This window comes from Corvus hawaiiensis, chromosome 4, assembly GCF_020740725.1.
Source record: "Corvus hawaiiensis isolate bCorHaw1 chromosome 4, bCorHaw1.pri.cur, whole genome shotgun sequence".
In the NCBI taxonomy this organism is placed as follows: Eukaryota; Metazoa; Chordata; class Aves; order Passeriformes; family Corvidae; genus Corvus; species Corvus hawaiiensis.
Genome location: NC_063216.1, coordinates 57,341,509 through 57,366,636, shown reverse-complemented (window position 1 = coordinate 57,366,636; position 25,128 = coordinate 57,341,509). Strand labels below are relative to the sequence as shown.

The following is a 25,128-nucleotide window of genomic DNA, read 5'->3' as shown; positions in this document are numbered from 1 at the left end:
TTCCAGTGAGCTGTGCTAATTTGCAGGAAAATTTCAGCATACAGTGGGAAGAAGAAAGGAGCTGTACAAGGTTAGATAAGACTAGATACAGTCCATGTAAGAGCCGGCAACTCTGTAAACTCTAAGCTGCAAATTTATGTGGAATGTGTAACATGGAGAGCACAAACGTGAAAAGAAAACCGAATGTATCCCCAAAGGGCATTTTTAATGGAAAAGTACTGCTTGATTGTGTATTTAATTTCGCTTTAACTAATTAATACCAGTGGATGCTTCGTTTGAAAATAAAAAAGAGGACAAGTGATACTTGAGCCTGATGAACATGATGCCCTTATGCAGAGATAGACAGCCCTGCTCCTTATACACACCAGCACTTCTGTGCTCTGCTGCCAGAAAATACCCCAGTGGTTCCTGACAGCTAGAATAGTCACTCCATGGGTTATAGAAATATGTCAGAGAGAAGAAGAAAGATGTTTTAGAAGTGACAGATAAATTTTTTTCCTGACTGCACCTCTGCCTTCAAATCAGCAAAGTGCATAGGCCTGTAACTTGCAGTGTCTTAAATTTCCAGTAACCCCAAGGGACTGCATAGCTAGAATCAGATCCTAAATGCGTGTATAAATGTATCTTAGGCTAAAAGAGCATCTGCTTAAACGTACTCTTATAATATACAATAAAAACATGCAAAAAGTTTACAGGGTCACGTTACTGATCTGGGCTGCTCAGAAAACAGAAAGTAGTTTGTGTTTTTAAAGAACATATACAAAAAGTTTGTGAGGATAGGTGGATGCAAGCCTGACATTTTAAAAAGTGACTACAATTGTTTTTTCGAGATCTGCCATTGTTGGGTGGGTTTTGTTTTTAACTGTTCCATCTCTAGGCATAGGTTCTGGCTCCATTATGTGGTATCATTATGACACAAAAAAGAAACCTAGCATTATCCTCATAGGGATATGGATTCATTATATGCCACAGTGCAGTTACTTCGGGGAATATTGTAAGGATTGTTTCAGCTAGGCAGAAAGGAAAAAAGTGTGACATAAAAGAAAGTGATTCATCAACAACAAATGTGTGAGCACCAGTGATGCACAGCAATGCTGCTGAAGGAAGCTGTTGGAGGTGTTCTGAGACAGCAGGCTGGAAAAGCTGATTTCTGATATTATCTCATTAACATAAAATGTGAGTGCTAGAACAAATACAAAGCAGCCACTAGAAACTTCTAGCTGAGTGAATAGTTGACTCAACTATCTGTGGGCTCTGTGGACTAGGGCCCTGCTAGTCCACAGAGCCCATGAATGCAGAACAGGATAAAAGCAGTGCAAATGCAGACTAGTCAACCCTTGGGCTCCTCTGACAGTGAAGTCAGTATATTCCAGCTGCTGACAGTCCAGATGATCTGAGCTGCTCAGTGGCACAAGAAAGAAAATGCTGCCTGACTTCAGCGTTCTGACTGCAGGCTTGCAGTAGTCCAAGAGATAGAAAATGAAATCAAATTAAATTAAATCAATTCAATCTCAAATTGTCTGCAACAAATGTCCAAAGAAAAGCAAATTATTTTGGATTTTAAAAAAGCATCCAGAAGTTTTGGAAGAGTAAGTGATTGATAAAACCCACAAAAAGTTATGAACTTAGAGTTAGAAGAAATCTTCAATGTTAAATTTGAATTGTATGCAAATCAAACAAGCCCCAGAAACAAGTCAGAGTGACTTAAGAATTTAATTTCTCAGACAGAGGTTTCCATCCTACTGGATCCTATTGCAATTCCATTCAAAATAATTACAGTAATCTAAATCACCCAGATAACATTAAATTATTTCAACAAATATTTCACGTAAGGGCAGAGTGTCAAAAGCTCGCCCAAGAAACACTTGCCTTATACAGAAACCGAGTTGATAAAACAAAAGCTACCTCATCCTTCCAGAGTCTAGATCCAAAATAAGGACATATCAGGCTTTCAGAGAAAATTTTGTGCCTTTTTTCCCCCAGAAGTGAGAACTTGCACATTTTTCTGAGTCTCCTTATAAAAACCCCATATTCTTGTCTGGAATGCTCCCTGCAGTCCTTCCTCCCACAGCCTCAAAATGTCAAAATTGAGGAAATGACCTAGCATAGAAAATAATTTTCTCAGACAAATGTTTAATGATTAACAAAGTAGTGAAGGTTTAAAAATATGGGTAATTTCAGGAATGGTTGGTAGTATTCTCTTTGTCTAAGCAACAACATATACAAGAGGTGCTGTTTGAAAGATGATTAAATTGGGTCTTACATTGCCCCAAAGCATCACAGATGTGCAAGACTGAAAGGTCATCTGAGTCCTTTCCTTCATTACAGGATCAAGTATAATCAGATTTAATAATCTCTCACTAATGCTTGACTTTCCCATTTTTTTGAAAGAACTTCAATAAGAGCGATTCCACAGCCTTCCTAAGCAGCCTGAACAGAGTTATTCTTACAGTTAGATTTTCCTATTATTGCACCTCGGCCTTTTCATCTACAGATTAAACTGATTCAACCTTGTCACGTCAGTGGAATTGAGAGCAACTGACAACTTTTAAATATTTGAAAAATATTATCCTAACCCCCTTTTCTACACTAACGTATTTCCTTCAGTTATCTTCCAAGGACTTTGGGCTTTCTTAGACACCAATCATTCTTTCTGGTTCTTCTCTGCACCTTCTCTCAATTTGTCACTGTCTTTTCTACAAGTGTGCAGCCCAAGGATAAACACAAAGTACAGCTGAGATCTTTCTAGTGACAAGTAGAGCAGAATAATTGCCTCCCATGCCTTATACATCATTCCTGTTAATTCACCTCAAAATGGGACTGCCTTTTCTGCAACGACAACATATTGTTAATTCAGACACAATTATGGCTAATTGTCATACAGCCACCGAACCAGCCAGTACCCATTTTGCATTTACATGTTTGATTTTCTTTCCTGGTGGGATTAATTTGTGCTTGCTGTTACCATTTTATTTACAAATTCTTTGTGATTAATTTCAGAACATTTCTCAAGTTCATTTTGAATTCTTACTATGTCACCCAAAATTCTCGCAACTTCCAACATGGTGTCTTCCATGAATTTGCAAATGCCCTCCCTTCTGTTATCTGAGATACTAATGAAAATAGTGAAGAATATCACATCTAGTATCACATTTAGGGATGTTTCTTGCACATGTTTTGAAAGACTTTATGAAACTATTTTCTATTCTCACATTACCATTAATTTTGTAAAAATCTCCATCATTCTTTGTGTAGAAAAAGCTGTATTTGCTTGCATTAATTTGAATCTGGTACTGCCATAGACTCAAACAGTAGCTCTGGAAAGTATAAAGTTAGCCATTCATCTTAGAGAAGTATTAAATATGAAGTTGAATGACAATTAAACATCAACATTAATTTTCACTGATAATCAACTTTGCAGAATAAAGCGAATATGCTTGTAATTTCTCTTAGAATGCAAAATAATGAGGAATCTGCATGGCAACAGCTAATTGCCATTCGTATTATGGAGCAATTCCTCACCTAACTGCCAAATACTCCTAGTTTTGCTGTGATAATTTTTAAAGTAATTCGATAATTTGTACACATGGAAAGTAGAATAAATATTTGCACTCCATTTCTCAGTATTTTTCCTGCCTGCTCCATCACTGCTAAGATCCACACATATAAATTTTGTTTAGAAACACGCTCCACTGTTAATGTGATATAAATTGGTCATAACTATAAGGTAGGACTGATTTGAAGTTTAATTTTAAGTTAAAGGATATATTTTTCACTGATTCCAGTTGGCTTTAGTTCAAGTTGTAAGACTGAAGTTTGAAATTACACTATAGCTAATTAGTAGCAGTTGTAAAATTGTGTACCTACATAGCAACAATTTAAACATAATTTACACAGGAATTTATCAAAGAGATTTATCTATGGGTGATAGCATAATAAAGCTACTAAGTGGATACTTTTTTTTAGAGTATAAATCATTGCAACTAATGATGCTTGAACAGGAAATAAACTTACAACATAAGTGATATTTCGCCTAGGATATAGAACATTTATAAGCCAACTTCTTTATATTGGCTCATGATCATAAAGGTGGTGGAGCTAGAGTGAGGCTGAATTTTCCTGTAGAATTTGAATGAGAACACAGATGACTATTTAGGTGATTTCTAAATGGAGATATCATGGAAGAAAGAAAGGAAATAAAGAAAGGGAAGGAAGGAAGGAAGGCAGGAAGGCAGGAAGGAAGGAAGGAAGGAAGGAAGGAAGGAAGGAAGGAAAGGAGGGATAACTAAAAGTGTCTGCAAAACCAGAAAATCTGTAATTCTTTAATTGTGCTGAACAGATCAGTAAATACACCAAATTGTTACCATAGTATCTTGTTATTGTTACCACCCAGTACTAATAACTCAGTACTTTCCCTATGAGAAAAGAAGAAAAACAGTAAGCAGCACTAAACAGGAAGTACTAGGCTGTGTGTGTGCAGGAAGCTCTGGAGATTCTCAGTTCTGCTAATTTCACCTACCGATGACACGACATGTGAAAACACACCATAACATATGGGAAAAACAGCATTAAATATGGCATGAAATTCAACAATGCAATTTGTAAAATGATATATTTAGACCAGTAGTGGGAGTTTTTGTTACTAATAAGAATCTCAACATAGGAAAAGCATGGGGGAGGAGGAGAATCAGACCATGTCTGACAGTCTCAGAGGGCTGTAAACAGTATGACAGAAGGGCAAGTGTGTACTGAAGCTCTAACCATGCAACTCCTAATAAAGATAATAATGTACTAATGTCTCTGCAAAAAGTCCTGCAGACAGTTCATCTAGGATAAGTGGATGAGATGCTAGTCACCCTGCTGAAGACAAAATAATTTTAGCTGAAACATGAATGAGCAGATAAAGCTAGTGCAATGATCAAAGGGGGACAAGAGACCAGATTATTGTGATTTAACTTAAAAAACTAACAGGAAAGGGATATCAGTGCAGGTAAATTTTGCCAATAGAAAAAAACTCCCTAAAGAACAAAAAACCAACCAACCAATCAATTCTACCAGAAGAACCAGATTATCTCAGTGGTCCACTAATACAGCTAGCTTGGAAATCCAAATCAGTTTGGCTGGATGGCCAAGTGCAAAGAGTGGTGGTGAAAGGAGTAAAACCCAGTTGGCAGCCAGTCACAAGTGGGGTTCCCCAGGGTTCAGTTCAGTGTTTAATATCTTAACCGATCATCTGAATGAAGGGATCAAGTGCACCCTCAGTCAGTTTGCAGATGACACCAAGCTGGGCCAGACTGTCGATCTGCTGAGGGGCAGGAAGGTTCTGCAGAGGGATCTGGACAGGCTGCATCAATGGGCCAAGGGCAACTGGATGAGGTTCAACAAGGCAAAGTGCCAAGTCCTGCCCTTGGGTCACAACAACCCCATGCAATGTTCCAGCTTGGGAGAAGAGTGGCTGGACAGTGGCCCAGTGGAAAAGGACCTGGGGGTGCTGACAGCCATTCGAACATGATCCAGCCTGCGCCCAGGTGGCCAAGAAGGGCAATGGAATCTTGGCCTATATCAGAAATAGTGTAGCCAGGACCAGGGGAGGGAGTGGCCCCCTGTACTGGACACTGGAGAGGCCACACCTTGAATCCTGTGTCCAGTTTTGGGCCCCTCACTACAAAAAAATCATTGAGGTGCTGGAGTGTCTCCAGAGAAGGGCGACAAAGCTGCTAAAGGGTCTGGAGCACAAGTCTGATGAGAAGGGGTTGAGGGAGCTGGGCATGTTTATTCTGGCGAAAAGGAGGCTGAAGGCAGAACTTACCACTCTACAAGTCCCTGAAAGGAGGTTGCAGCCAGGTGGGGGTCAGTCTCTTCTCTGAGGTAACAAGTGACAGGACAAGATGAAATGGCCTCAAGTTGCATCAGGGGAGGTTCAGATCAGGTATTAGAAAAAACTTCAAGTGCTGGAAAAGGCTATCCAGGGAAGTGGCTGTGTTACCACTCCTGGACGTATTTAAAAGATGTGTCGCTTAGGGACATGGTTTAGTGGGGGACTTGGCAGTGTTAGGTTAATAGCTGGTCTCAATGATCTTAAAGGACTTTTCCAATCTAACTGGTTCTATGATTCCATGAAAAGTCAAGAAGGGGTTTCTGAGATAGTCTTTCAGTGAAACTATGAAGCAAAATATTTCACCTATTTTAAAAAAAGATTTCAATTAATTTTATGGAAGAGTTAGATGACATGATTGCCTGTAGCAGGAGTGTTGGAGTTGGGGAGTTCATACATGGTACCAATAACAAAAACCTGAACATTCAATTAAAGGAGCTAATCACACTTCATTTGCTGAGCATAAAGCTGTGCAACTGGGAGAAGAATATTTTGTTTATATAAAACATTTATCAAGAAGACAGCTCAAAGTACACTGTAGTTCAGAGCTCTTTGTACGATCACTGAATCTGCTGCAATGTGTTTACAGTCTACCTAACCATTTGTTTAAGGGAATATGACCAACTTAACCTGAAACAAGTGACTGGCTGGAACAAAACTTACTAGTAACTTATTATTTGGAACAAAGGCATTTATTCATATTTATGTTTGAAACTTGTTATTGAAGTCAATGATGTATTTTAGAAACAACATTATTGCTCAGTTGCATGGAATTTCAAGGTAAACTTTAATATCTGTTGGCATTTTAAAAAGGATTTTATTATTTCAGCTACAAATCTATCTACAGATTACTAGGTGAAAACCTGAGGTTTAAAAAATCATGTTTTCCAACGGATGGATGCAGGATGTACTTTATTTATATTGACTTTCATATCAGGAAACCATATTGATGAAAAGTTTCTTTTGCTAATAACAGTATTTCAGATTGAATGATAAATTATAAGGAAAGAGAAAACACCTTAAAATCTTCTTATAGAAGGTAGTTAATGAATACAGCACAGTATAAACTTCACTGTTTTCCATCAGCACCTACATTTATGACCTGTTGAGCTGGCAAGCTCACCAGCAGGTTTATGTATGTGACTTGTAACACATCTATAGATGTACCACTACTGTCACAAATGGAGGGGCAAAGAGAATATCCTTAATTGACTGAATGGATTGTATGCTGCTAAATTGAAGCAAATCTTACACAGAATATGCACCAAGAAGTACTGTTTGATATGTTCTATTTAACTGTGACACAGCAGGTAAGAGCCTTCCCTCCTTGTATGTTCCTATAAAACGTGCAGTGGGTGTGCAGGCTCTGCTGAAGCCCTGCAGGTGTGCCGGCTGAACGCACCACGGTAACCACGCTGGAGGGTGGCTCTGGCATCTAGGAAAAGGCGGCTTGGAGAGACTGCAAGATAGCCATGGAAACACTCAGCCAGCTCTTTCTCCATTAGTTACTCGGGAGAAAACTTTTTCCAGAAACACAGGAGACAAAGTGGCAAACTGACAGTTACTTCATGGAGCCATTAAGAACGCCAGGGAGAAGTAGGCAACAAAACCCTACATGATTATTTGACAGTGGGAAAAAGATGAATTTTATTATGCAAAAGGGAAACAAGTCATGGCTGCACTCAAAGAGAAGAAATAAAGCAATATGACAAAAAGTGTCAAATGGAAAGGATAGGAAGATTTTTTTTGAGAATGGGATGAAGTGAGGAGACACAGGAAGTCATCCAGAAAAGCTCTTTTTAGCACATGCTCCACAGCTTCTCTAAGAAAAAAACAAATGATTTCAAAGGGAGTTTCAGGTGTGTGATCAAGCCACTGCAACGGATTATCATCAGTTGCTTTCACACAGAGGAGAACAAGTACTGCTCTCATTTTGATCAGATACACCTCACATTAGGACTGGCAGGTGTACAGGTCTCATCTTGGTGGCTAAATGTGTTGGTAAAGCTTAGCCACGGTAATGTACTGAATCTGTTTGAAGTGGGTACTTACAGCTGAAAAAAATGAATGCTTGCCATTTTGAAAGTATGTTCCTGCTCCTTAAGAATGTATGTTACACAATATCTATTGCTTGTTTGTGCTGGTCACCATCCATCTGTTTTGGATACTCAGAAAGCAAGTGAAATACAGATTAAACAGGTATTGTGCTAGTGTTCCTCTGTTCACACACACCATAGCCCTACTGTAAAGCTAGCATTCAAGAAATTACATTTGAATAATAATAATAATAAAAAACCTCTTAGTTGTGATTTTTCACTGACTAGAACTCTGGCCATAAATATTTGCTTTCCTGAAAAACAACAGGAAAAAATATAACAGAACTTGATCATACTGTGCTGTGTATATGCAAAGTGGTCAAAACATGTACAAGCAGGCAGAAAATCCACTCTGTTCTGGAACAGGAGAAAAGAATTTATGAATCATAGACCCAATATTCCTAAATACTCCAGCAACAGTATTTTTTTCAGTTTTTCCTTTCAGTTAATCATGCAGGGTAATATAAAATTATGTATTTGTTGTTGTGGAGTTGTTTATGCCACTAACCCAGTAAAAATAATTATAATCAGGCTATAGCCACGCACCCAAACCCTGAATTGACTCCTTACACAGCTAGGGAAATGCCAGAAGCTGGGAAACAAATTTCCAAGTCCTTACATGTAAATGATTCTTCTTCCTAGCATTCAACACATTATCCCTCTCTTTGCTTTTACATTTTTAATACCTTAATTTTCTTAACTACCCTTTGAAAATGCCTCTTCTTAACACAGTTTTCATCAGATAAAGTGCACTGACAGAGGAGCCACATTTGAAACAGCTTAGGTTTCAAATTAAGGATGAAAGAAGACAGTCAGCTGTTTCTGTGGCTCCTAAAACAGGATCAACGCCAGGCAATATCAGATCAAGCCACAGTTTACTCTCTTAGATAGAAAGCTCTTGGAAGAGAGCAGAAAGAGGCCACCACAGCTTGTTTATGGAGTTTGTTGCAAGCACAACTGTTGAAGCATAGCTAAATATGTATGCAGAGAGACCTGGCTTCTCTCAAAAAGGACTTGTGCATTTTTCTCAGCTGGAAGAGATGCTCAGAACTGAAATTCTGTGATCTTGGCAATTGAATGACTGAAGGAACAGTTCAGCTGATAAATCTAGTGGCAAATGCAGAATTTTCCAAGACAGAAAAGCTGATAGGTTTCCCTAGTTTCCCAAATTGAAAAGTTTTGGAAATTTTCTTTTTTTTTGTGGGAAAGAAGTTTTAACATTTGAATATGAAATTCCATACTACAGCACAAAAATTTAAGTTTGTTAACAGTAATTTGCAGTAATTTAGCATTCAAAATTTAGAAACTGAAATAGAATGTTCTGCTCCTCCTATGCTTCCCTCAGCTACATCAAGTACACTTGCAACATGCCAAGCCCACATCACTCCCTGAGCTTGTGGAGGCTGTGGATTCAGAGAACCATAGAATATGCTGAGTTGGAAGGGACCCATCAGGATCATTGAGACCAAATCCTTGCACTGTGCAGGACACCTCAAGAATCACATCATGTGCCCGAGAGTGTTGTCCAGATGCTTCTCAAATTCAGACAGGCTTGGTGCTGTGACCACTTCCCTGAGGAGCCCATTCCAGTGCTCAGGGCACCTGAGCCTACAGAAGGTCCTTGTGGTGTCAAGAGAAAAGTCAAACTGCACTGCCCCTCCTGCTCAGGATCCTTCCTTGTCCACTTCATCTTCCTTCTCTCACAGACCTGTCTAAACAAGCCTTTTGGGGGACTGCTTTAACGCTTACGGGTTAAAGAACATTACATGGAAAATCTATCTAGAAGGGTTTGATATCTGTTGAACTAATGAGATATGGCAAGGTCAGGAATGGCTTCAAATTTTTCAGTAAATGGCAAAGAATTATTTATTAGGTATTATCAGACTGTGCATGCTGAAATGAGTGGGGTTTGAATTCATCAGGAAAAAACCAAAACCTGTTATAAATACAGCAGAATAGCCTTTGAGTAAAAATGTCAGGAAGGAAGTCCTAAACAAACTGCAGGTAGCAGATAATTAAACAAGGCCTTCTGTAAACGTAAGCAATGTGAGAATTATTTGCTGACTCTAAACTTCACAAATCCATAGATCATCTTGATATGGAGGTGATGATCTCTAAAGTAATCATCTGTGCATTTGGTAAGCAAGTAGTCCCCAAGAACATAACCTTCCTACTGCAGCATAGATTGAATGCACTTGTAAATGAGAAATAATTCGGTAGTATGTGCATAAGGATACTTTTACAATCATTTTGAAGGGCAAAGAGGCTTAGCCAGAGGCTGCAGTCTACTGTGAGATATTCAAAATTTACTTTTTCCATTTTACTTTGGTATATTCCCAAAGACAGCAGTCCTGAAAAAGCTTTTCATTTCCAAATGCATTTACTTAATGGGAAGTTTCTACATCTTTCTGACCCCTGGACAGACCTTGGCATAACAGCAGTGCCACACTACGCAAATACCTCACACTTACAACTTCTGTACTTCAGAAACCAACCTTGTGTTTGAAAAATCTAGATGATGCTCAGAAAAAGTTGCTTTGCACTCTGTGAAAATGACCCAGTGGTTTCCTTTGTTTATACCATTAAAGGATTGAGATGGAGGAAGGAACAGTCTTATCTGAGTTTCTTACTAGGAAACTTTGTCAAAGTGATACTTCAGTATTAAGTAAAATAAAAAATGCTATAATTTAGCAGTGATGAGGCAAATATGAATACCAATATGCAGTTCTTCACACCTGTCCTACAAGCATCCAACTTTGAAAATTCCGTGAATTTGGGGCCCTACTTCCTCCCCTAAAATCCCTTGAGAAGTTTTCCACTCAGTTTATCCTGGAAATATTACTGAATGAAAGTGAAATGAATTCCACTTTGCTGCTAATAGCTTTCTACTGCTCAAAGATCAGCTTTCTTCATTGAAAAGAAAGCTTCTTGTAAACAGACTTCTGAACCATATAATCTTATATGAATTCAAAATACACAAATATACTGAATAGACATCTTTGTGTTGAATAACGTGCTTTGTGCTGTTGATTCAGTACACTGAGATATCTTAAAAGAAATTTCTTGATGGCCAGAAATGCCAGCATGTGGCTTTTCACTTGAGGACACCTTGTCCCTTTGATGCAAACAGATGCTTAACTATGTCATTTCTGCTGTGGAATCATCAGCTTCCAAAAACAATAACAGTGTAATAGGCTTTTTAATTAGCAGTCCTATGAATTTAGTGACAAAAGACTGGAAGCACGAGTGACTGTGTGATCTGGGGGTTATAAATACATGTAATGAGCTATCATGCAAGAAAAGGTATGACATCCTCTGAAGCATAAGGTCTATTAAACCCTCTGCAGAACTACTTTTATGAATTAATAAAAGAATGTTATTTTCATTTCTTATGCTGCACCTTTTATTGAAGGAATCCACACAGCCCAAGATCATAGGCTTTTCTTTATTAGCCACAATGGGTACAGCACATCAGTCATGATTATACCTGGTTATATATACAAAGCACAAAACCATGTATTTTGCAGGAGGTCATAAAAAGACTGGATCTTCTCATGAAGTTATGCTGATACTGCCCTGATAATTACTTAGCAAGGAAAAAACTGAACTTCATTTGGTGTGCAGCATCTCCCCAGAACACAGTTTTATCAAGCCACTGAAAGCAGAAGGTTTAATCAGCTCTTGGCCCAGCCTCTGTTGGAGACGTTTTAGTCTGGTCTCGTAGAACTGTCCATTAAAGCAGTTGGTTCAGCAGGCAGCTCCTGGATCCCACCTCCAGCAGGCTCCTGCTGGTACATCCCACTCTCCCACACAGGCCGACTGTCAGGATTTGGCTCACAAAATGGCTCACCTATCATGCTGCACCCTGGAAGGTGATGGCCAGGACCCAGACCCCTGCCCTTCCCTCCTGACTCCCTTTGCCCTTTTCCTGGAGCAGTCTCACAGGAGCATGCACCATGCCCACGCTCACACAAACTCATCAGCACAGCCTCTCCTTCACTGTAGCTGCAGGGCAGGGAGCAGCACCTGCACGCCTGACCTTGTCCATGCTCCCAGCAGATGGCTGCTGAACATGGAGACATGGGGAGGATGAGGGGAAAGCCTCAAATTTTTCACTTTACCTGGACCAAACTGGGGGGTAGCAGAAGCAGCAGACATTTTATAGAATAAGCAGAATTAGCTATCAATGTTAAAATCATTCTGTTGAGCCACAGCTGAGATGGTGCAGATTCTTCCTCACTTTTTAGGCTGAGTGAAAACCGAAATACACACATACGTTGTTACAGATATAAGCAACAACATACTTTTCCATAAACTTCATGAGCAGTGACTTTGAAAAAGAATCTCCTCAGTATTTAAATATGATAGAACATTTAAAATTAAAATATTCTTGTTTAGGCAAGAAAGAAAATTGCATTTTCTCAGTACCTGCACTGAAAACAAAGGCCATTTTAATTTCTGAGCCAAACTACAGGCATGAAGATTTAAAGCAATCACCACAAATTTACGGCATTTGGAGTGGCAAACCCAGCCTTTCAAAAAACAACTGAAATTTTGTCTGTGTAGCAATAGTAATGGGAACCATAAAGTAAGGGAATATCCCCAGGAAGCTGTTGAAACAGACACAAAAATGTAACAATTTCAGGTTTAACAAGATTAGTTCAGTTAGTTCAACAGGGGAACAAAACAAAGAAATCATTACATTTAGGCATTGTTACTGAAGGAAGTATTGGTGCAAGCACCAGAAGAGCATCATAACTATACATTACTGCTGAGAAACACCAGATAGTAAAAATTACCTGGGAATATCATAATTAATAATCCTGATGGGCAATGAGTTGTGTGTGTGTCAGCAGGGTGCCTTTGCAGTCAGGAAGACAAACGTTGTCCTGGCTACCTTAGCAAGAGTGCAGCCAGCAGGATGAGGGAAGTGACTTTTTCCCTCTATGGCACACCAGTGAGGTGACATCGAGAATGCAGAGTCCAGTTTTGGTTTCCTCCTGAACCCAGTATGAGATGGATATTTACAAACTAAGGGCCGCTGAGATGGTCTGGGGGCTGGAGTACATCATGTATGAGGAGAGGCTGAGGCACCTGAGTTTGCTGAAGCTTAAGCTGAGAGAGAGAACTTAGCTGAAGTTCTCCTGCTGTGCAAAGGCAATCTACAGAAGAGTGCTCAAGGAAAGGATGAGAGGCAATGGCCACAAGTTGCAATAAGACATATTGCAGCTGACTAAATAAAAAATGTCTTCAAAGTAACAGTGGAACACATTGGCCAAATTGCAGCATCTCCTTCTTTGGAGATTTTGAATACTTCCCCTGTTTCAGTTGTGAAGTTCGTTCCTCTTTGAGCTGAGGCTGGAACCACATGATCTCCAAGGGCCCCTTCAAACCTAAATTATACTGTGATTCTGTGATTCATGATGCTTCTCCCCAGAGAAAAAGGAAATATTATTCAGATGTTGCTTGCACATAAAAAAATGTTCTTTGAATACCTGGAGACCAATCAGTTTGTACCAAAATTACCCTTTCCTCAAGATGAGAGTTGCCAATATTTACAAGGCAATTGTGTAACAGCGTATCACATAATAAATGGCAGCACAGGCTGAACATAACACTCCTACATGGTGAGACAAAGAACACTGATCCAACTACGGTATTCATTTACGTAGTACATTCAATTTTTAAAAATGTTTAAAACCCTTGGCTTTGGTAATTCCTGGAAGACTGTTTAGAATCTCTTGCTTTTAACAAATTTCAGCTGTGGTTTTTTTCCCCTAAAGCACATAACTTGTTTGTTGTGAACAAGAACCAAAATCCCAAGAGTGAAACCCAACAGAAAAACATTTCACTGGGGAAAAAACCAAAATCTTAATTTGTGGTATCACTTGCCAGTTTTACATGTGAGCTTTTAGACTTGGACCTTGCAGAGACTACTATCAAACAGCCATGTTAAAAACAAAAACAAACATCACAACCAGAAAAGAGCATTATATCATTTCTTCTGCCAAAACCAATGCAGATAAGCAAAGCATCAAAAAAAAAAATCAAACTTTCACCTCTATGACAGAAAGGAACTGAAGCTCCTATTACTTGCTTTATGCTTTGAAATAATATGTGAATGACCAAACTTATTGGTACTGTTAAATACTGTCTAAATGACCTTTGCTTATCAATTAGTATGTAACTGATTTAAGGAAATCAAAATTTCACAGTACACTGGGTTTTTGTACAACAAAAAATGGCTGGATTCACTTTTTGCCATATGACATCCTTCGAAAATATTCATGATATTTATAAAAATTTCTATGACTGTTTTAATGAAAAATACAATGAAAGGTTCTTAAAATAATTTTTACAAATAGGCTAGCTTCAGGATCCCCTTGTTCCAGAAAAAAATGGATGCATCTGTAACAAGAACTTCCACCTTCCAGTTCTTAAACATTGTATTTGTTTATGCAAATACATGCAAAGTCAGGACACAAAAAATTAAATTAATGCTTGCAAATGCAGGCTTTGTCCATGGCTTAAAACAGAGCCCTTAGAAGTATTACAAAACGTTTCCAGTAGCATTTATGATTTCATTATATGTTCACCCAAGAGTCAAAATCTGATGATGACTCACATTAATTTCCAGTGTGTGAAATTGCTTTATTATGAAACTTCACCCTAAGAAATTGGATGATTTTAACAGGTAAGACTCTCTAGTTCCATTTTAGTTTGATCTCACAGCACCATCCCAGCAAAGGAGTGTATTGACCCCCTGTGGCTAAGGTATCTGAAATTTCTTATTTGATATAGAGAATTACATCTGCACAAACTCAGTTTAATTTACCAAGCCAGTTAGATTACTCTTACCCATGGTGGATTAGACTCTATGGTTGCAGGATCCTCAGGCTCATTCAAAACACTTCATTGGCACATTGAGTCTAATTTTTCACTTTCAGTGAAATTTTTCACATTCAGTCTTTCAGTGAGCAGGTTGTAAGACAGAAGAATGTAACTGGTGTCTGAGGAAAAATGTACTGGCAAAGTGTAGTTCATCCATTCAGAAATGTGCTTGTTGGTCTGTGCCTCACAACCATAAGCCTGCGCTAGGTATGGAGGTTATGCATGCAGTACCTCACACTGCCTGCCTCAGGAATAAAATAATTTATTATAAATGAAGGAGATCAAAACCTATGTGCTTCAGTCTCTAGACTTCTATGCCTCCAAAACACAATGTTAAAATCTGTAATTTTTATTCACATTCTGGAAGACTGTCTTTTTATTAGTGAGAGCTGAGTTTGTGTATTCTGCCTTATGCCATGAACCAATTACCTGGTACTTCAGCAAAGCATCCCATAACACTCAGCTTGCCACACAGTTGCTAGCCCTAAGCTCTGAGTGCCTGATTTACATGCAGCCTTCCCCAAAAGCTTTGGGCCAGGAATGGAGTCAGCTGTGTTAAGAATGCTGGGGGCACACAGAGCTTATGCAGCACAGGGCCTGGTGAGGCAGTAGGAGCAGGGCAGGATGCACCTTGGGCAGGAGGCTGCAGGAGCAGCAGGATGCTGGGCAGGGCTCACAGTGCTAAGCAGGGCTCCTGTACGGGTCTGAATAGGAAGAAGGGCTTTGCCAACAGTGGAGTGATTAGATCAAGGCACATGAATTGAGATGACTACACACAGATATCTCACATGTTAAGGGAGAGAAACAACAGGTATGGACCATCTGACATGCCAAGTCTGTGCTATTTTTCCATACAAAATATCCGTCAAGGGTGACCTGTGGATGCTGCAGCAGCTGTAAAGTGCATGGGTGCTCTGTGCAACCTAGGGAAGAGCTATATCCTCTGATATCCTAAACAGACCCCATTTGCTATCCTTTAAAGATTGCCCTCTGGTAACCAGGAATTCAGGATGTTTATCCCTGCAGTCCTCTAACTACAATATTAAAAAATGGATCAATTTTAAACATGAAATACTGTATTGATTGATCTTATGCTTGAATTTTGTCACTACAATCTGTGTAAGTGAGAGTTTTCATTATAAATCTCATTTTGAAGGGTTTATGACTAGCCTGTTTCAATTCTCTCTAGGCTTAAAACTTGTTAGATATGCTTTACACTAGAAGATAAAAACTGTCTTGAAAATGAGAAAGAGAGTGAGAGAAATAAGAAGAATAGTTTAATTTTCCTTAACTACAGGAACATGTATTGAATCCAATTTATGAAAGACTGAAATTTGACAGTCCTTATTTTTCATAGTTTGGTGTTTTTGAAACTTAACAGTTAAGCAATTTAAAATGTGTCTACACACATCCATAAGAACTCACTTCCTACATGTTGGGCAAAAGACACCTACGACAAAATTACCTTTTTCAGTATTACTGAAAGTACTCGACTTACATATAAGAATGTAAGAGGCTAATTGTGAATTTCCCATTGTTCTTCTTTAATGAGGCAACGGTCATGCAGAATTTCAGGGTATATCTTTCTTACTCATGCAAATAAGAGAGACCAAGTGACTGAGTTTTTAGGAGAGTCAGGGTGGGACTTGGAAAGGATGCTCAAGTGCTCAGAAGCACAGAGTAGAAGTTCACATGCAGTATATGGATAGGTTCTTTCCCACATAATGTGCAGTGCCTTGTTTCAGCCTCTGTCTACTTTTCAGGTTTGCTAGAACAGTAATGTTCAGATGACAAATGAGCACCTAACAATTTACTGGCACAGCCTTCAAATAAGTCAGGTCTCAGGTTGAGGTTTTAACGATGAGGACTTTCTCTTTCCAAAAGTAATGGATGTAATCTATTCCTAAGTAGATTAAAATACTAATCTAAATAGATGAAAGTACTCTCCTATTGTAAAGTTCCTGTATTTTTAATATTCCATTTCCTGCACTTTAGCAATTGTTTAGGCATATGGTAAGCGGTATACAGACACATGAGGCTCTTAAAGTTGCAACAACGAATATGAAAATATCAAATTTAAGTTATTCAATAGACAGTTCTGCTTACCTGTATACGACCAATCAATCTCTTCAATCAATTTCCGCTGTTGTCTATAATATCCGTACACCAAATCTGCAAAATAGTAATGAAATTACAGTATTAAAACCAGAAGCCTGACAGGACCTTGAAGTGTTGATGACACACCCCCCTCCAACAAGATAATCACTGTTTTAATTACCAATTAATAATTTACTTTGTCTTTATCTTGGACCTCAAATGATAAATACTCGTTAAACAGAATATAAATATCATTAACACTGTAGCATATTAAGGACACAAGCAAAGCAAACAGAGGATTTCCAATCCTTCCTTCCTTCCTTCCTTCCTTCCTTCCTTCCTTCCTTCCTTCCTTCCCACAGCCATTCCTCCTCTTTTAAAATTAATGCAACTCTCCCACAAAGAAATCCTCTTTCGTGATGTCCTTTAGAAAGAACTTTTCTAGATAACTAGGATGTCAATGAGAGTTAAACTTTTGCTTTAGTGTGGTCATGACTTTACATGTTTTCTGTAACTTCATACTGCTGATACAAGATAAATGATAAAGATAATGAATAAAATATTCTAAAATATCATTTCATTGTGCTCTATCATTGGCATAATTATAGATAAAGTAATTGAGATTACTTATATGTCCATAAATTTGATGGAGAGAGAAGGTTAGATACTAGTTACTTTTAAATGATGTTATATTTTTCTAGAAAGAAATATCTAACTGTATAAATGGTCACTGACTGACTACTGAATAACCTTCACTGTTATTCTTTTTATGCCAGTTCTAGGACAATTCTAACAACACAGTGATATGGGCAAATAGATGACTATGCCCCCGAATAATCACTAAAGCATGTAAATTGCAGATACAGGTTTTTTGAGGCTGTCATTTCAAGAGCCATAATGTTAACCAACCTCATTACTGTTCTAGAGAAGTACAATACAAATTATCCAAGAAGTATTTGCCCTCGAGCATGTTAAACACATATATGGATTGCTTCCTTGAGAAAATGCCATAGAATTCTGCTCATACTCTGCAATAAATAATTTAATGAAACAGTTACATAATATCCATTTCTTTTCATTTCATGCAGAAAGGTAGTACTGATTACAGGATGTTAAATCATAATTGTTATTTGCAAGTTTACACGTGTTTGTGTGTCTTACAGTGACTTTCTGCTACCTATCTGAAGTCCATGTTTCATAAACTTCACCAGACTTCTGCCTCCTCCATGTTATGTGGCTGCCCTTTAATATTTTTCTCTTCTCCTTCTCCCTCCCTGCCAAAAACCCCTGAACTATCCCTTGTAACAATTCACAAGATTCACTCATGACTAAGAGCAAACCTCACAGGTAAGGGCAGTGGAGAAGGACTTATATGCACCAAAGTTGTATTCGGACCACATTTCCAAGTCAATGTGCATTGTGCCTGCTCCTTCAATTAATTATGGAAAAGAAAGCTGTGTAAGCTGTGATTCACAGCTGTTAGTTGACATCTCCAGTTTCCTCCTTTATCCATTGTCCTCCTAATTGTTACTTCCCACAATCAGTTGATCACTCACATGCAAACTAAGCAGGGGCTGGGCAAGAGAACTTCCCACTGCTTTTTAAATTTCACAGGGAATTCTGATGAACAAAGAGTGATGGTTTCAATGGAGAAGAAAAAAAATAGGGCAAGGTTCACTTTGTTTGGTGCATTACACACTTATAGACCCAGAAAATCTTACAGAAAATCTTTAAAGATTCCAGGAGGTGTTCATACACCTTCTTTCCTCTGTTATTTGCCAACCGTCTGCACACAGCCCCTCCACAGCACACTCACAGCCATGAACCTTCTTGCATCTGCAGGGACTCTCTGTGGTTTTGGTCTTGTCTCTTTACACTTTAAATATGTGGCAAAACTGGGGAAGAAAACCAAATTTCATCTGGGAAATGACTGAAGAATCGTAGCTAGCATGAGTGGCAGAGGAAAGTGCTGTGTGAGTGTGAGGACAAGCCATGCAGCAATTGTTCCTTGAGCTGCTGGTGTAAATTGCCCTGGGAAACACAACCATGCATTCCACTGCTGTGTAAACTGTCAGTGCTAAACAGCTAACAGTGTAGAGACCAGCTGGAAAGAAATGATTTTATTTTTTAGTTTGTTTTATTTTGTTTAAAGTTAACAAATTTACATCCCTTTTGCTGATGATATATGACAGCAGGTACTTCTGTTTAAATACTGTATTTAAATTTCTTGCATTTAATTTAAATGAAGATGGGAAGAACATCTTCACAAAAAAAAGAAGGCAAAACTGATGTCAAGTTTGTGGTTTTATACATAAATCTATGATAGTGATTGAGCTTGATCAGCTTGACAGTCTGCATGACTCCTGAGACACTGCCTGACATCTCCAGACAGTGCCTAAAATAGTTTGAATTTCATTGGATGAGGTGCTGCTTTGTGAAGCAAAAAATACTAAATATTCTTTTTTTTCCAGGAAGCGATTGAAAATGTTTCCATAAATTGTTGATTTATCCACAGAACAGGGCAGCTTGGTTTCAGGATCAGGTTTTAAACAGTTTTATGGTTATCTTTCTATGCCTATTAAGGAGACATGCAAGATATCATTAAGTGCTTCCCCCCCACACCCCCCTTTTACTACTCTCCTTCAAAGTCAAATGTTTCTGTGTGAGGCTGTAAGACTTGTTTCTTTTTTATATTCAGTTGAAACAGTATGTGCCCCAGTGCTCAAGGCCCATGAAATCAGAAATAATGGCGGCAAATGCTTCCCTGCTATTCATGGGTAGCAGGACTGACTGATTTGTGTCTAACCCTGTCTCATGTTCAGTCTCAAGGGCAAAGAGAGAACATGATCTCTGGTTAAAGCATAGTGCTAGGAGTAATAAGATCTTGTAGATACGTTTTCCTGTTTAAAACATATAAATAACCAGATTTTCTTTCTGACATGAGTCTGATACTCCTTTTGTACTTACTGGCCTCAGTTGAGTTGCTTTTGATTTAGTGCTGTGAATGAAACATTCTAATCCTCAATATTTTTATGCTTATCTAAAGGTGAAAAATTAATACCTTTAATGATTAACAGAAAGAATTGTCTGTGAGGGAGATCCTCTTGATTTGACACTCTGTGCCAGAAAAATGAGTCAGAGAAGAGGAAATGGGACCTTAAACCTCTGAATGCTGTTGGGGAAATTCCTCTCAGAGATGCTGAGGCAACAAGCCCCACGTATCCACTAGAGATCCCTCTCCTAAGCCTTGGTAAAAAGGGCTTTTCAAGGACAGTGCTCAAGAGACTGGGGATGCTGCACTCAACGTGCTGCTTTGCTACAAAGGACACAAGCTCAGGCATAATCTGGGACTGAGATTTGTACCAGGATGCTGCAATTTTATCCCTTATGTCCTTTGTGCCACAGTAGTGTCAAGACATACCAGCTGCCAGACTCAAGAGGAAAAAGGGACGACCTTCTTGTGGTTTTACCTCCACTCAGCCTGAACTTGTGAGTTGCACCTGCAGTGGAGCTGGCATTTATGAGATTTTGACACCAGAATGACTTATTTATGGGAACTGGGACACATTAAGTAATGTCAGCATTAGTGAGATCTACAAATGGGACATTGATGTTCTGCATGTACAGTATGTGTAGACACTATCAACTATGCATTTAGATTACAAACACGATTTGGTCCTGGAATACATCGTCCATTCAATACTTTCCTCCTAAAATCTAATTTGAGAGCAAAGAGGATAGATTCTAAAGTATAAGCATTCATCTGTATAAGTGGATAATAGCAATGTATTACAGTCATGGAGATAAAGGTTTTGTTGTTATTAAAATTCCAATTTACATGGGGAAGATTCAATGCATGGTTCTTAGGCCAAGGAAGTGCACAGGAATTCTCAGAATACCAGCCAGGATGAGCAGTCACTGAAAAACATGATAATTTTCTCTTTGAGAAATACAGGAGTTCTTGTTTCAAGCAAATTGTGTCTCATGAGAGCTCAGCTATGTACACTGGTATTACTGACTGCAGAGAGGGAAGCTATGAATTACACAGGATTACACAGGTTTGGAAATGATTTAAAAATCTGTGAAGGAGAAATCCACAAACACTTCTTAAACCCAGTGACACCACTTTTGGCTCACTAAGTCCATTGCTGAAATTGGGAGGATTATACTGGGAAGTTCTCATTGCATATTTGCCCTCTTTTAATCCACTTGCCTCATCAGTTGGCATTGGTTATTATCAGACAGGTTTCCAGGCAAGTGGCTTATTTGTAGATTAAGATACACACATCTTCACTGGAGAAGAATTAGGAATTGTAGAACAAACTGAAATGGTACAGTAATAGCAATGCTTATACAGGGTAGCTGAAAGAGAATCTCTGCATGGCTAGTGGTTAAGAAGGGGGACACCAGACAAAATTGCTGCAAAGACATCAAAGAAAGGAAGACAAACTGCAAAAGTGGCATAACAATAAATTTTAAAAAAGAAGCTACATGTAATTAACAAAAGAGATCCTTGGTGCTTGTCAAATATGAAAAGAATACAATTAAAACGATTGGATAGGGTTTCATTATACATGTTCTGCTTCTGAGAATGTTAAACAGAGCAAAACTGCAAAATCACATCTGATGATAAATGGATTGCTTCTTCAACAATTTTAATTTACTTATTTTAGCCTCTTTCATTGACAGGAAGGTCACAGGATCCACTTCTGTATCTTTCATTGATCTCATGATGGTGTAGCTTCATTGCCTCAACTGAAATAACTCTTGATTTATACTGACAGAGGAAATGAAAAGATTCAGAGCACAACCTGTCAACAGTCTTGATGTTTTAAAAGACAGTAGCTAACTATAAATCCCTTTAACAGAATGATCTACATTTGCCTGAGTAAGGTCTCTTTTTATGAATGTATTTAATTCTCTAAAGCCATTTGCAAAATTCTTAAAAACACAAAAAATACTTTAATAACCCACCTCTACAATTTCACATATTCTTTCTCCCTGAATGTCAAAGTGTCTAAGTCTTCTGTCAAGACCTGTCTGAGAACTCTCACGCCCTTAGTGAAATTTAAAAATCTTTTTTTACCCACAGTTTCTTCTTTGTAGGCTTATTTCAGGCTTTGGTACATGATTGGGTATACATAAAGAGAGTCAGTCCCCTCCATCACACTTGAGTGTAGGCTGTTCATTCCAATACAGATTGACAAGTGAGACTTTTCCTGCACTCAATATAAAGCCAAAATAAAACTCTTCTTACAACTTGGCCATTGTTGTGTTTATTTACTAACACAAATTGTAATTAAAAAAAAAAAATTAGAAGAAAAAGATTGACTGTTTTAATTTAAAAGTAGCTATTATTAAGCACCAGAGTATTAATAGGCACACTGCTTACTTCACCTGTCACAGCTTTACAGTGAATACTGCCAGAAATTACAAATATAATACCTATGGCATCCACTAAGGTTTATAAATCACATTTAATCACAATTTTCCAGTGCATTTCTATATGCAAACATAACAAGGACTCCAGTTTGACCAATTTAGGTTCTACTCCTCTGGAATTTTACTTGCTGAGGTTTAGAGGGGCCCTGAAATTCCTAATCAGTCAGTGGAAATTGGGAGGGATACTCTAGGGTATGATTCAACATGGTTAAATTATGGACTGCCACCTTCACTCTGACTACAGGCAAAGTAGTAGGAAATGTCAGATGTGTCCTTCCACTTGGGATCTTGTACACCCAAACGGTCTGACAGCGTTCAGCCTCCCACATAGCCATTGGCCTACAGCTGAAGCATTATCTACAGCAAGCTTTAAGGCTTCTCTCATCACTGATGTAGCATTCAAGCGTCTGCCCACTGAGACCAGGGTAAGAGGACAGCTTTTAGATGGGAGAGTGGTACTTACCAGTGTTTATCTTTGAACAGGCACACGTGAGTGAAATTAAGTGCCTGTGAAGCCCTTGGGCTAAACACAAAGATTTATCAATAATTTAAGGACCTACAGAATGAGATAGCACTGCAAAACTACAGGAACTGATTGCTGCTGAAGCACCTAAAAACATGTCCAAAGCCAAAACCAGGAAGGACTTAAGAGGACTGTAATTCCCGCAGAAGTGTTACACCATTGTCCCATGTATGAGCTGAGGCAAGGTGGTGTTTATGATAGAAATTGGAAATGATATTCAAAAAAAGCAGGTACCAAGGAGTGATTCCTAAGACACACTTTTCTATAAGTCGGCTGCTACCCAGATTCTTTTCCCCATACCTAGAGAGTCTTTTAATGCAACACATGTAAATTCATGGAATCATACAAATAAAAAGAAAATCCAGACCAGACATGAACAAACAAGAATTGAATCAAGTCAGGGAAACTATAAGCATTTGATTTCAAAATTAATTTATTTCTCTTATAGCAGTACCAGAGAAGAAAGAAAGAGATAAATATAACTGAACTTTGTTTAAACATAAATAGCAAAGGTAAATTAATTTTATTTGCATAATCCTCTTCAACATTCTAGGTATTCCAATAACTTCAATGATCTCAATATCTAAGAAAATTACATGTCAAGTACTGCAATAAATATAATTAGGGATGAAGAATATGTGCTTTGCTTCTTACATTTCACACCAAAGTGTAAAAACATTCACAATTCCCTTTACAGAAGACAAGAAACATTGCAATAAAAGTGCAATGAAAAATAAAACAAATTTAGCTCCTATATCCAAAATCCCAGGGTTCACATTTAACTGGCTTTTGGAAAGTTGTTTTTTTTATATTACTACATTTCTTCAATGCCTCTCTGCCTGTTAATATTAGCAGCTACTAACCAGTAAATCTCTAAATCTTTGGCAATATTTATTTAAAACTCTTGAGAGTAGACCTTACGCAAATCACCTCAAAGGAGCATTTACTGAACCAAATGCTTTTTTTAGCACAGTGGGGACTGTGAAGTCAAACTGTTAGAAATTTTGTCTTTTGCAGAATATTTAAATAGCTAAAATCATCTTGGGGACCTGAATGAACAGCCTTAGACTGGACCCTTTGAAGATGTTGGTGGAGGGAGTATTAAGAGAAAGATATTCCTTACAGGAGGAAGTCTTTAATTATTACATATTTTCTTTTCCCATTTATTTCATGTTGGATTTGTAAATTCTACTCAACCCTCATCCCTCCAGTCATATTACAGTCTCAATGAAATGAGAAGAGAGATGTTGCCCTGGATGATTTTCTTATAAGTACTCAAATAAGTCTAGGGATAATGCCACATACCTGTTATAAAACAACACCGGCATCATTCTACTCCCTTAAGGAAACTACACACCACAACATGGAGACTGAAAAATCCCAAAGCCCATCATGAAAACCCAATAGCAACTGCATATGTCTAAAATTATCTGTCTCTATTTCATAACAAATATATGAACATAATGAAAATAAAACAAAACACGTAATCAAATACACAACCTGCCATTTTTTGAAAAATCCTAACAGTTATATTATATACGTGCACCAGTATGTCTGGATATATCTATAAGGATTTGTCAAAAAGGGGTAAATAAATACATACGGACACATACTGCTCTTCCTCACAACAACATCATGTTTTAAATTTCGTGTTTATTCTTTTCCTTTAGCCATTTCCTTATTGCAATTCATCACAGAAACACATCATTTGCAAAAGAAAACAGTGTCTCATGACCGATAGAGACAACAGAGAAAAATGTGGCAAACACTGGCATACTAGAAACACAAACCAAAGTCAAAACAAAGACATACAATTTATGGGTTTGTGTTATGATTTTTTAATAATTTTCTTTTTTTATTAGAATGCAGCAGAATTATTAATATAGTGGCATAAGGGAGATCACAGAGAAAATAATCACAATAATGCAATTACTTTAAAACTCATTCACAATATTGTATTTAACAATACACTGAGGTGAGGAACCAAAATCTATGCTGCCTTTTACCCCACAGGACCTCTGTTCCCCTCGCCATGAGCACAGGGCAGTACCTTCCCTCTGTCCCTGCAGGTGCCTTTTGGGTGGTCTTAAAGAGCAATTGCCCCATAGATTCACCTCTCCCCAGTAAGAGGAAGAAGAACCTGTCTCCTGATGTTCACGGAGTTTTCAAGCCAGTAGGATGTAGTGAAAAGGAGATTTAGTGTC

General features: G+C 38.2%; 1 protein-coding gene across 7 annotated transcripts in view; it reads right to left on the bottom strand.

The window, feature by feature from the left end:
* The window catches only part of PTPRZ1 (protein tyrosine phosphatase receptor type Z1), a 130,713-nt gene that overhangs the window by 74,730 nt on the left and 30,855 nt on the right, over positions 1-25,128 (bottom strand). For all 7 annotated transcript variants that reach the window (XM_048302369.1, XM_048302371.1, XM_048302370.1 and 4 more), the window contains exon 2: positions 16,969-17,034. In XM_048302369.1, the coding sequence (XP_048158326.1) occupies positions 16,969-17,034 (66 nt within the window). The remainder of the gene's footprint in view (positions 1-16,968; positions 17,035-25,128) is intronic.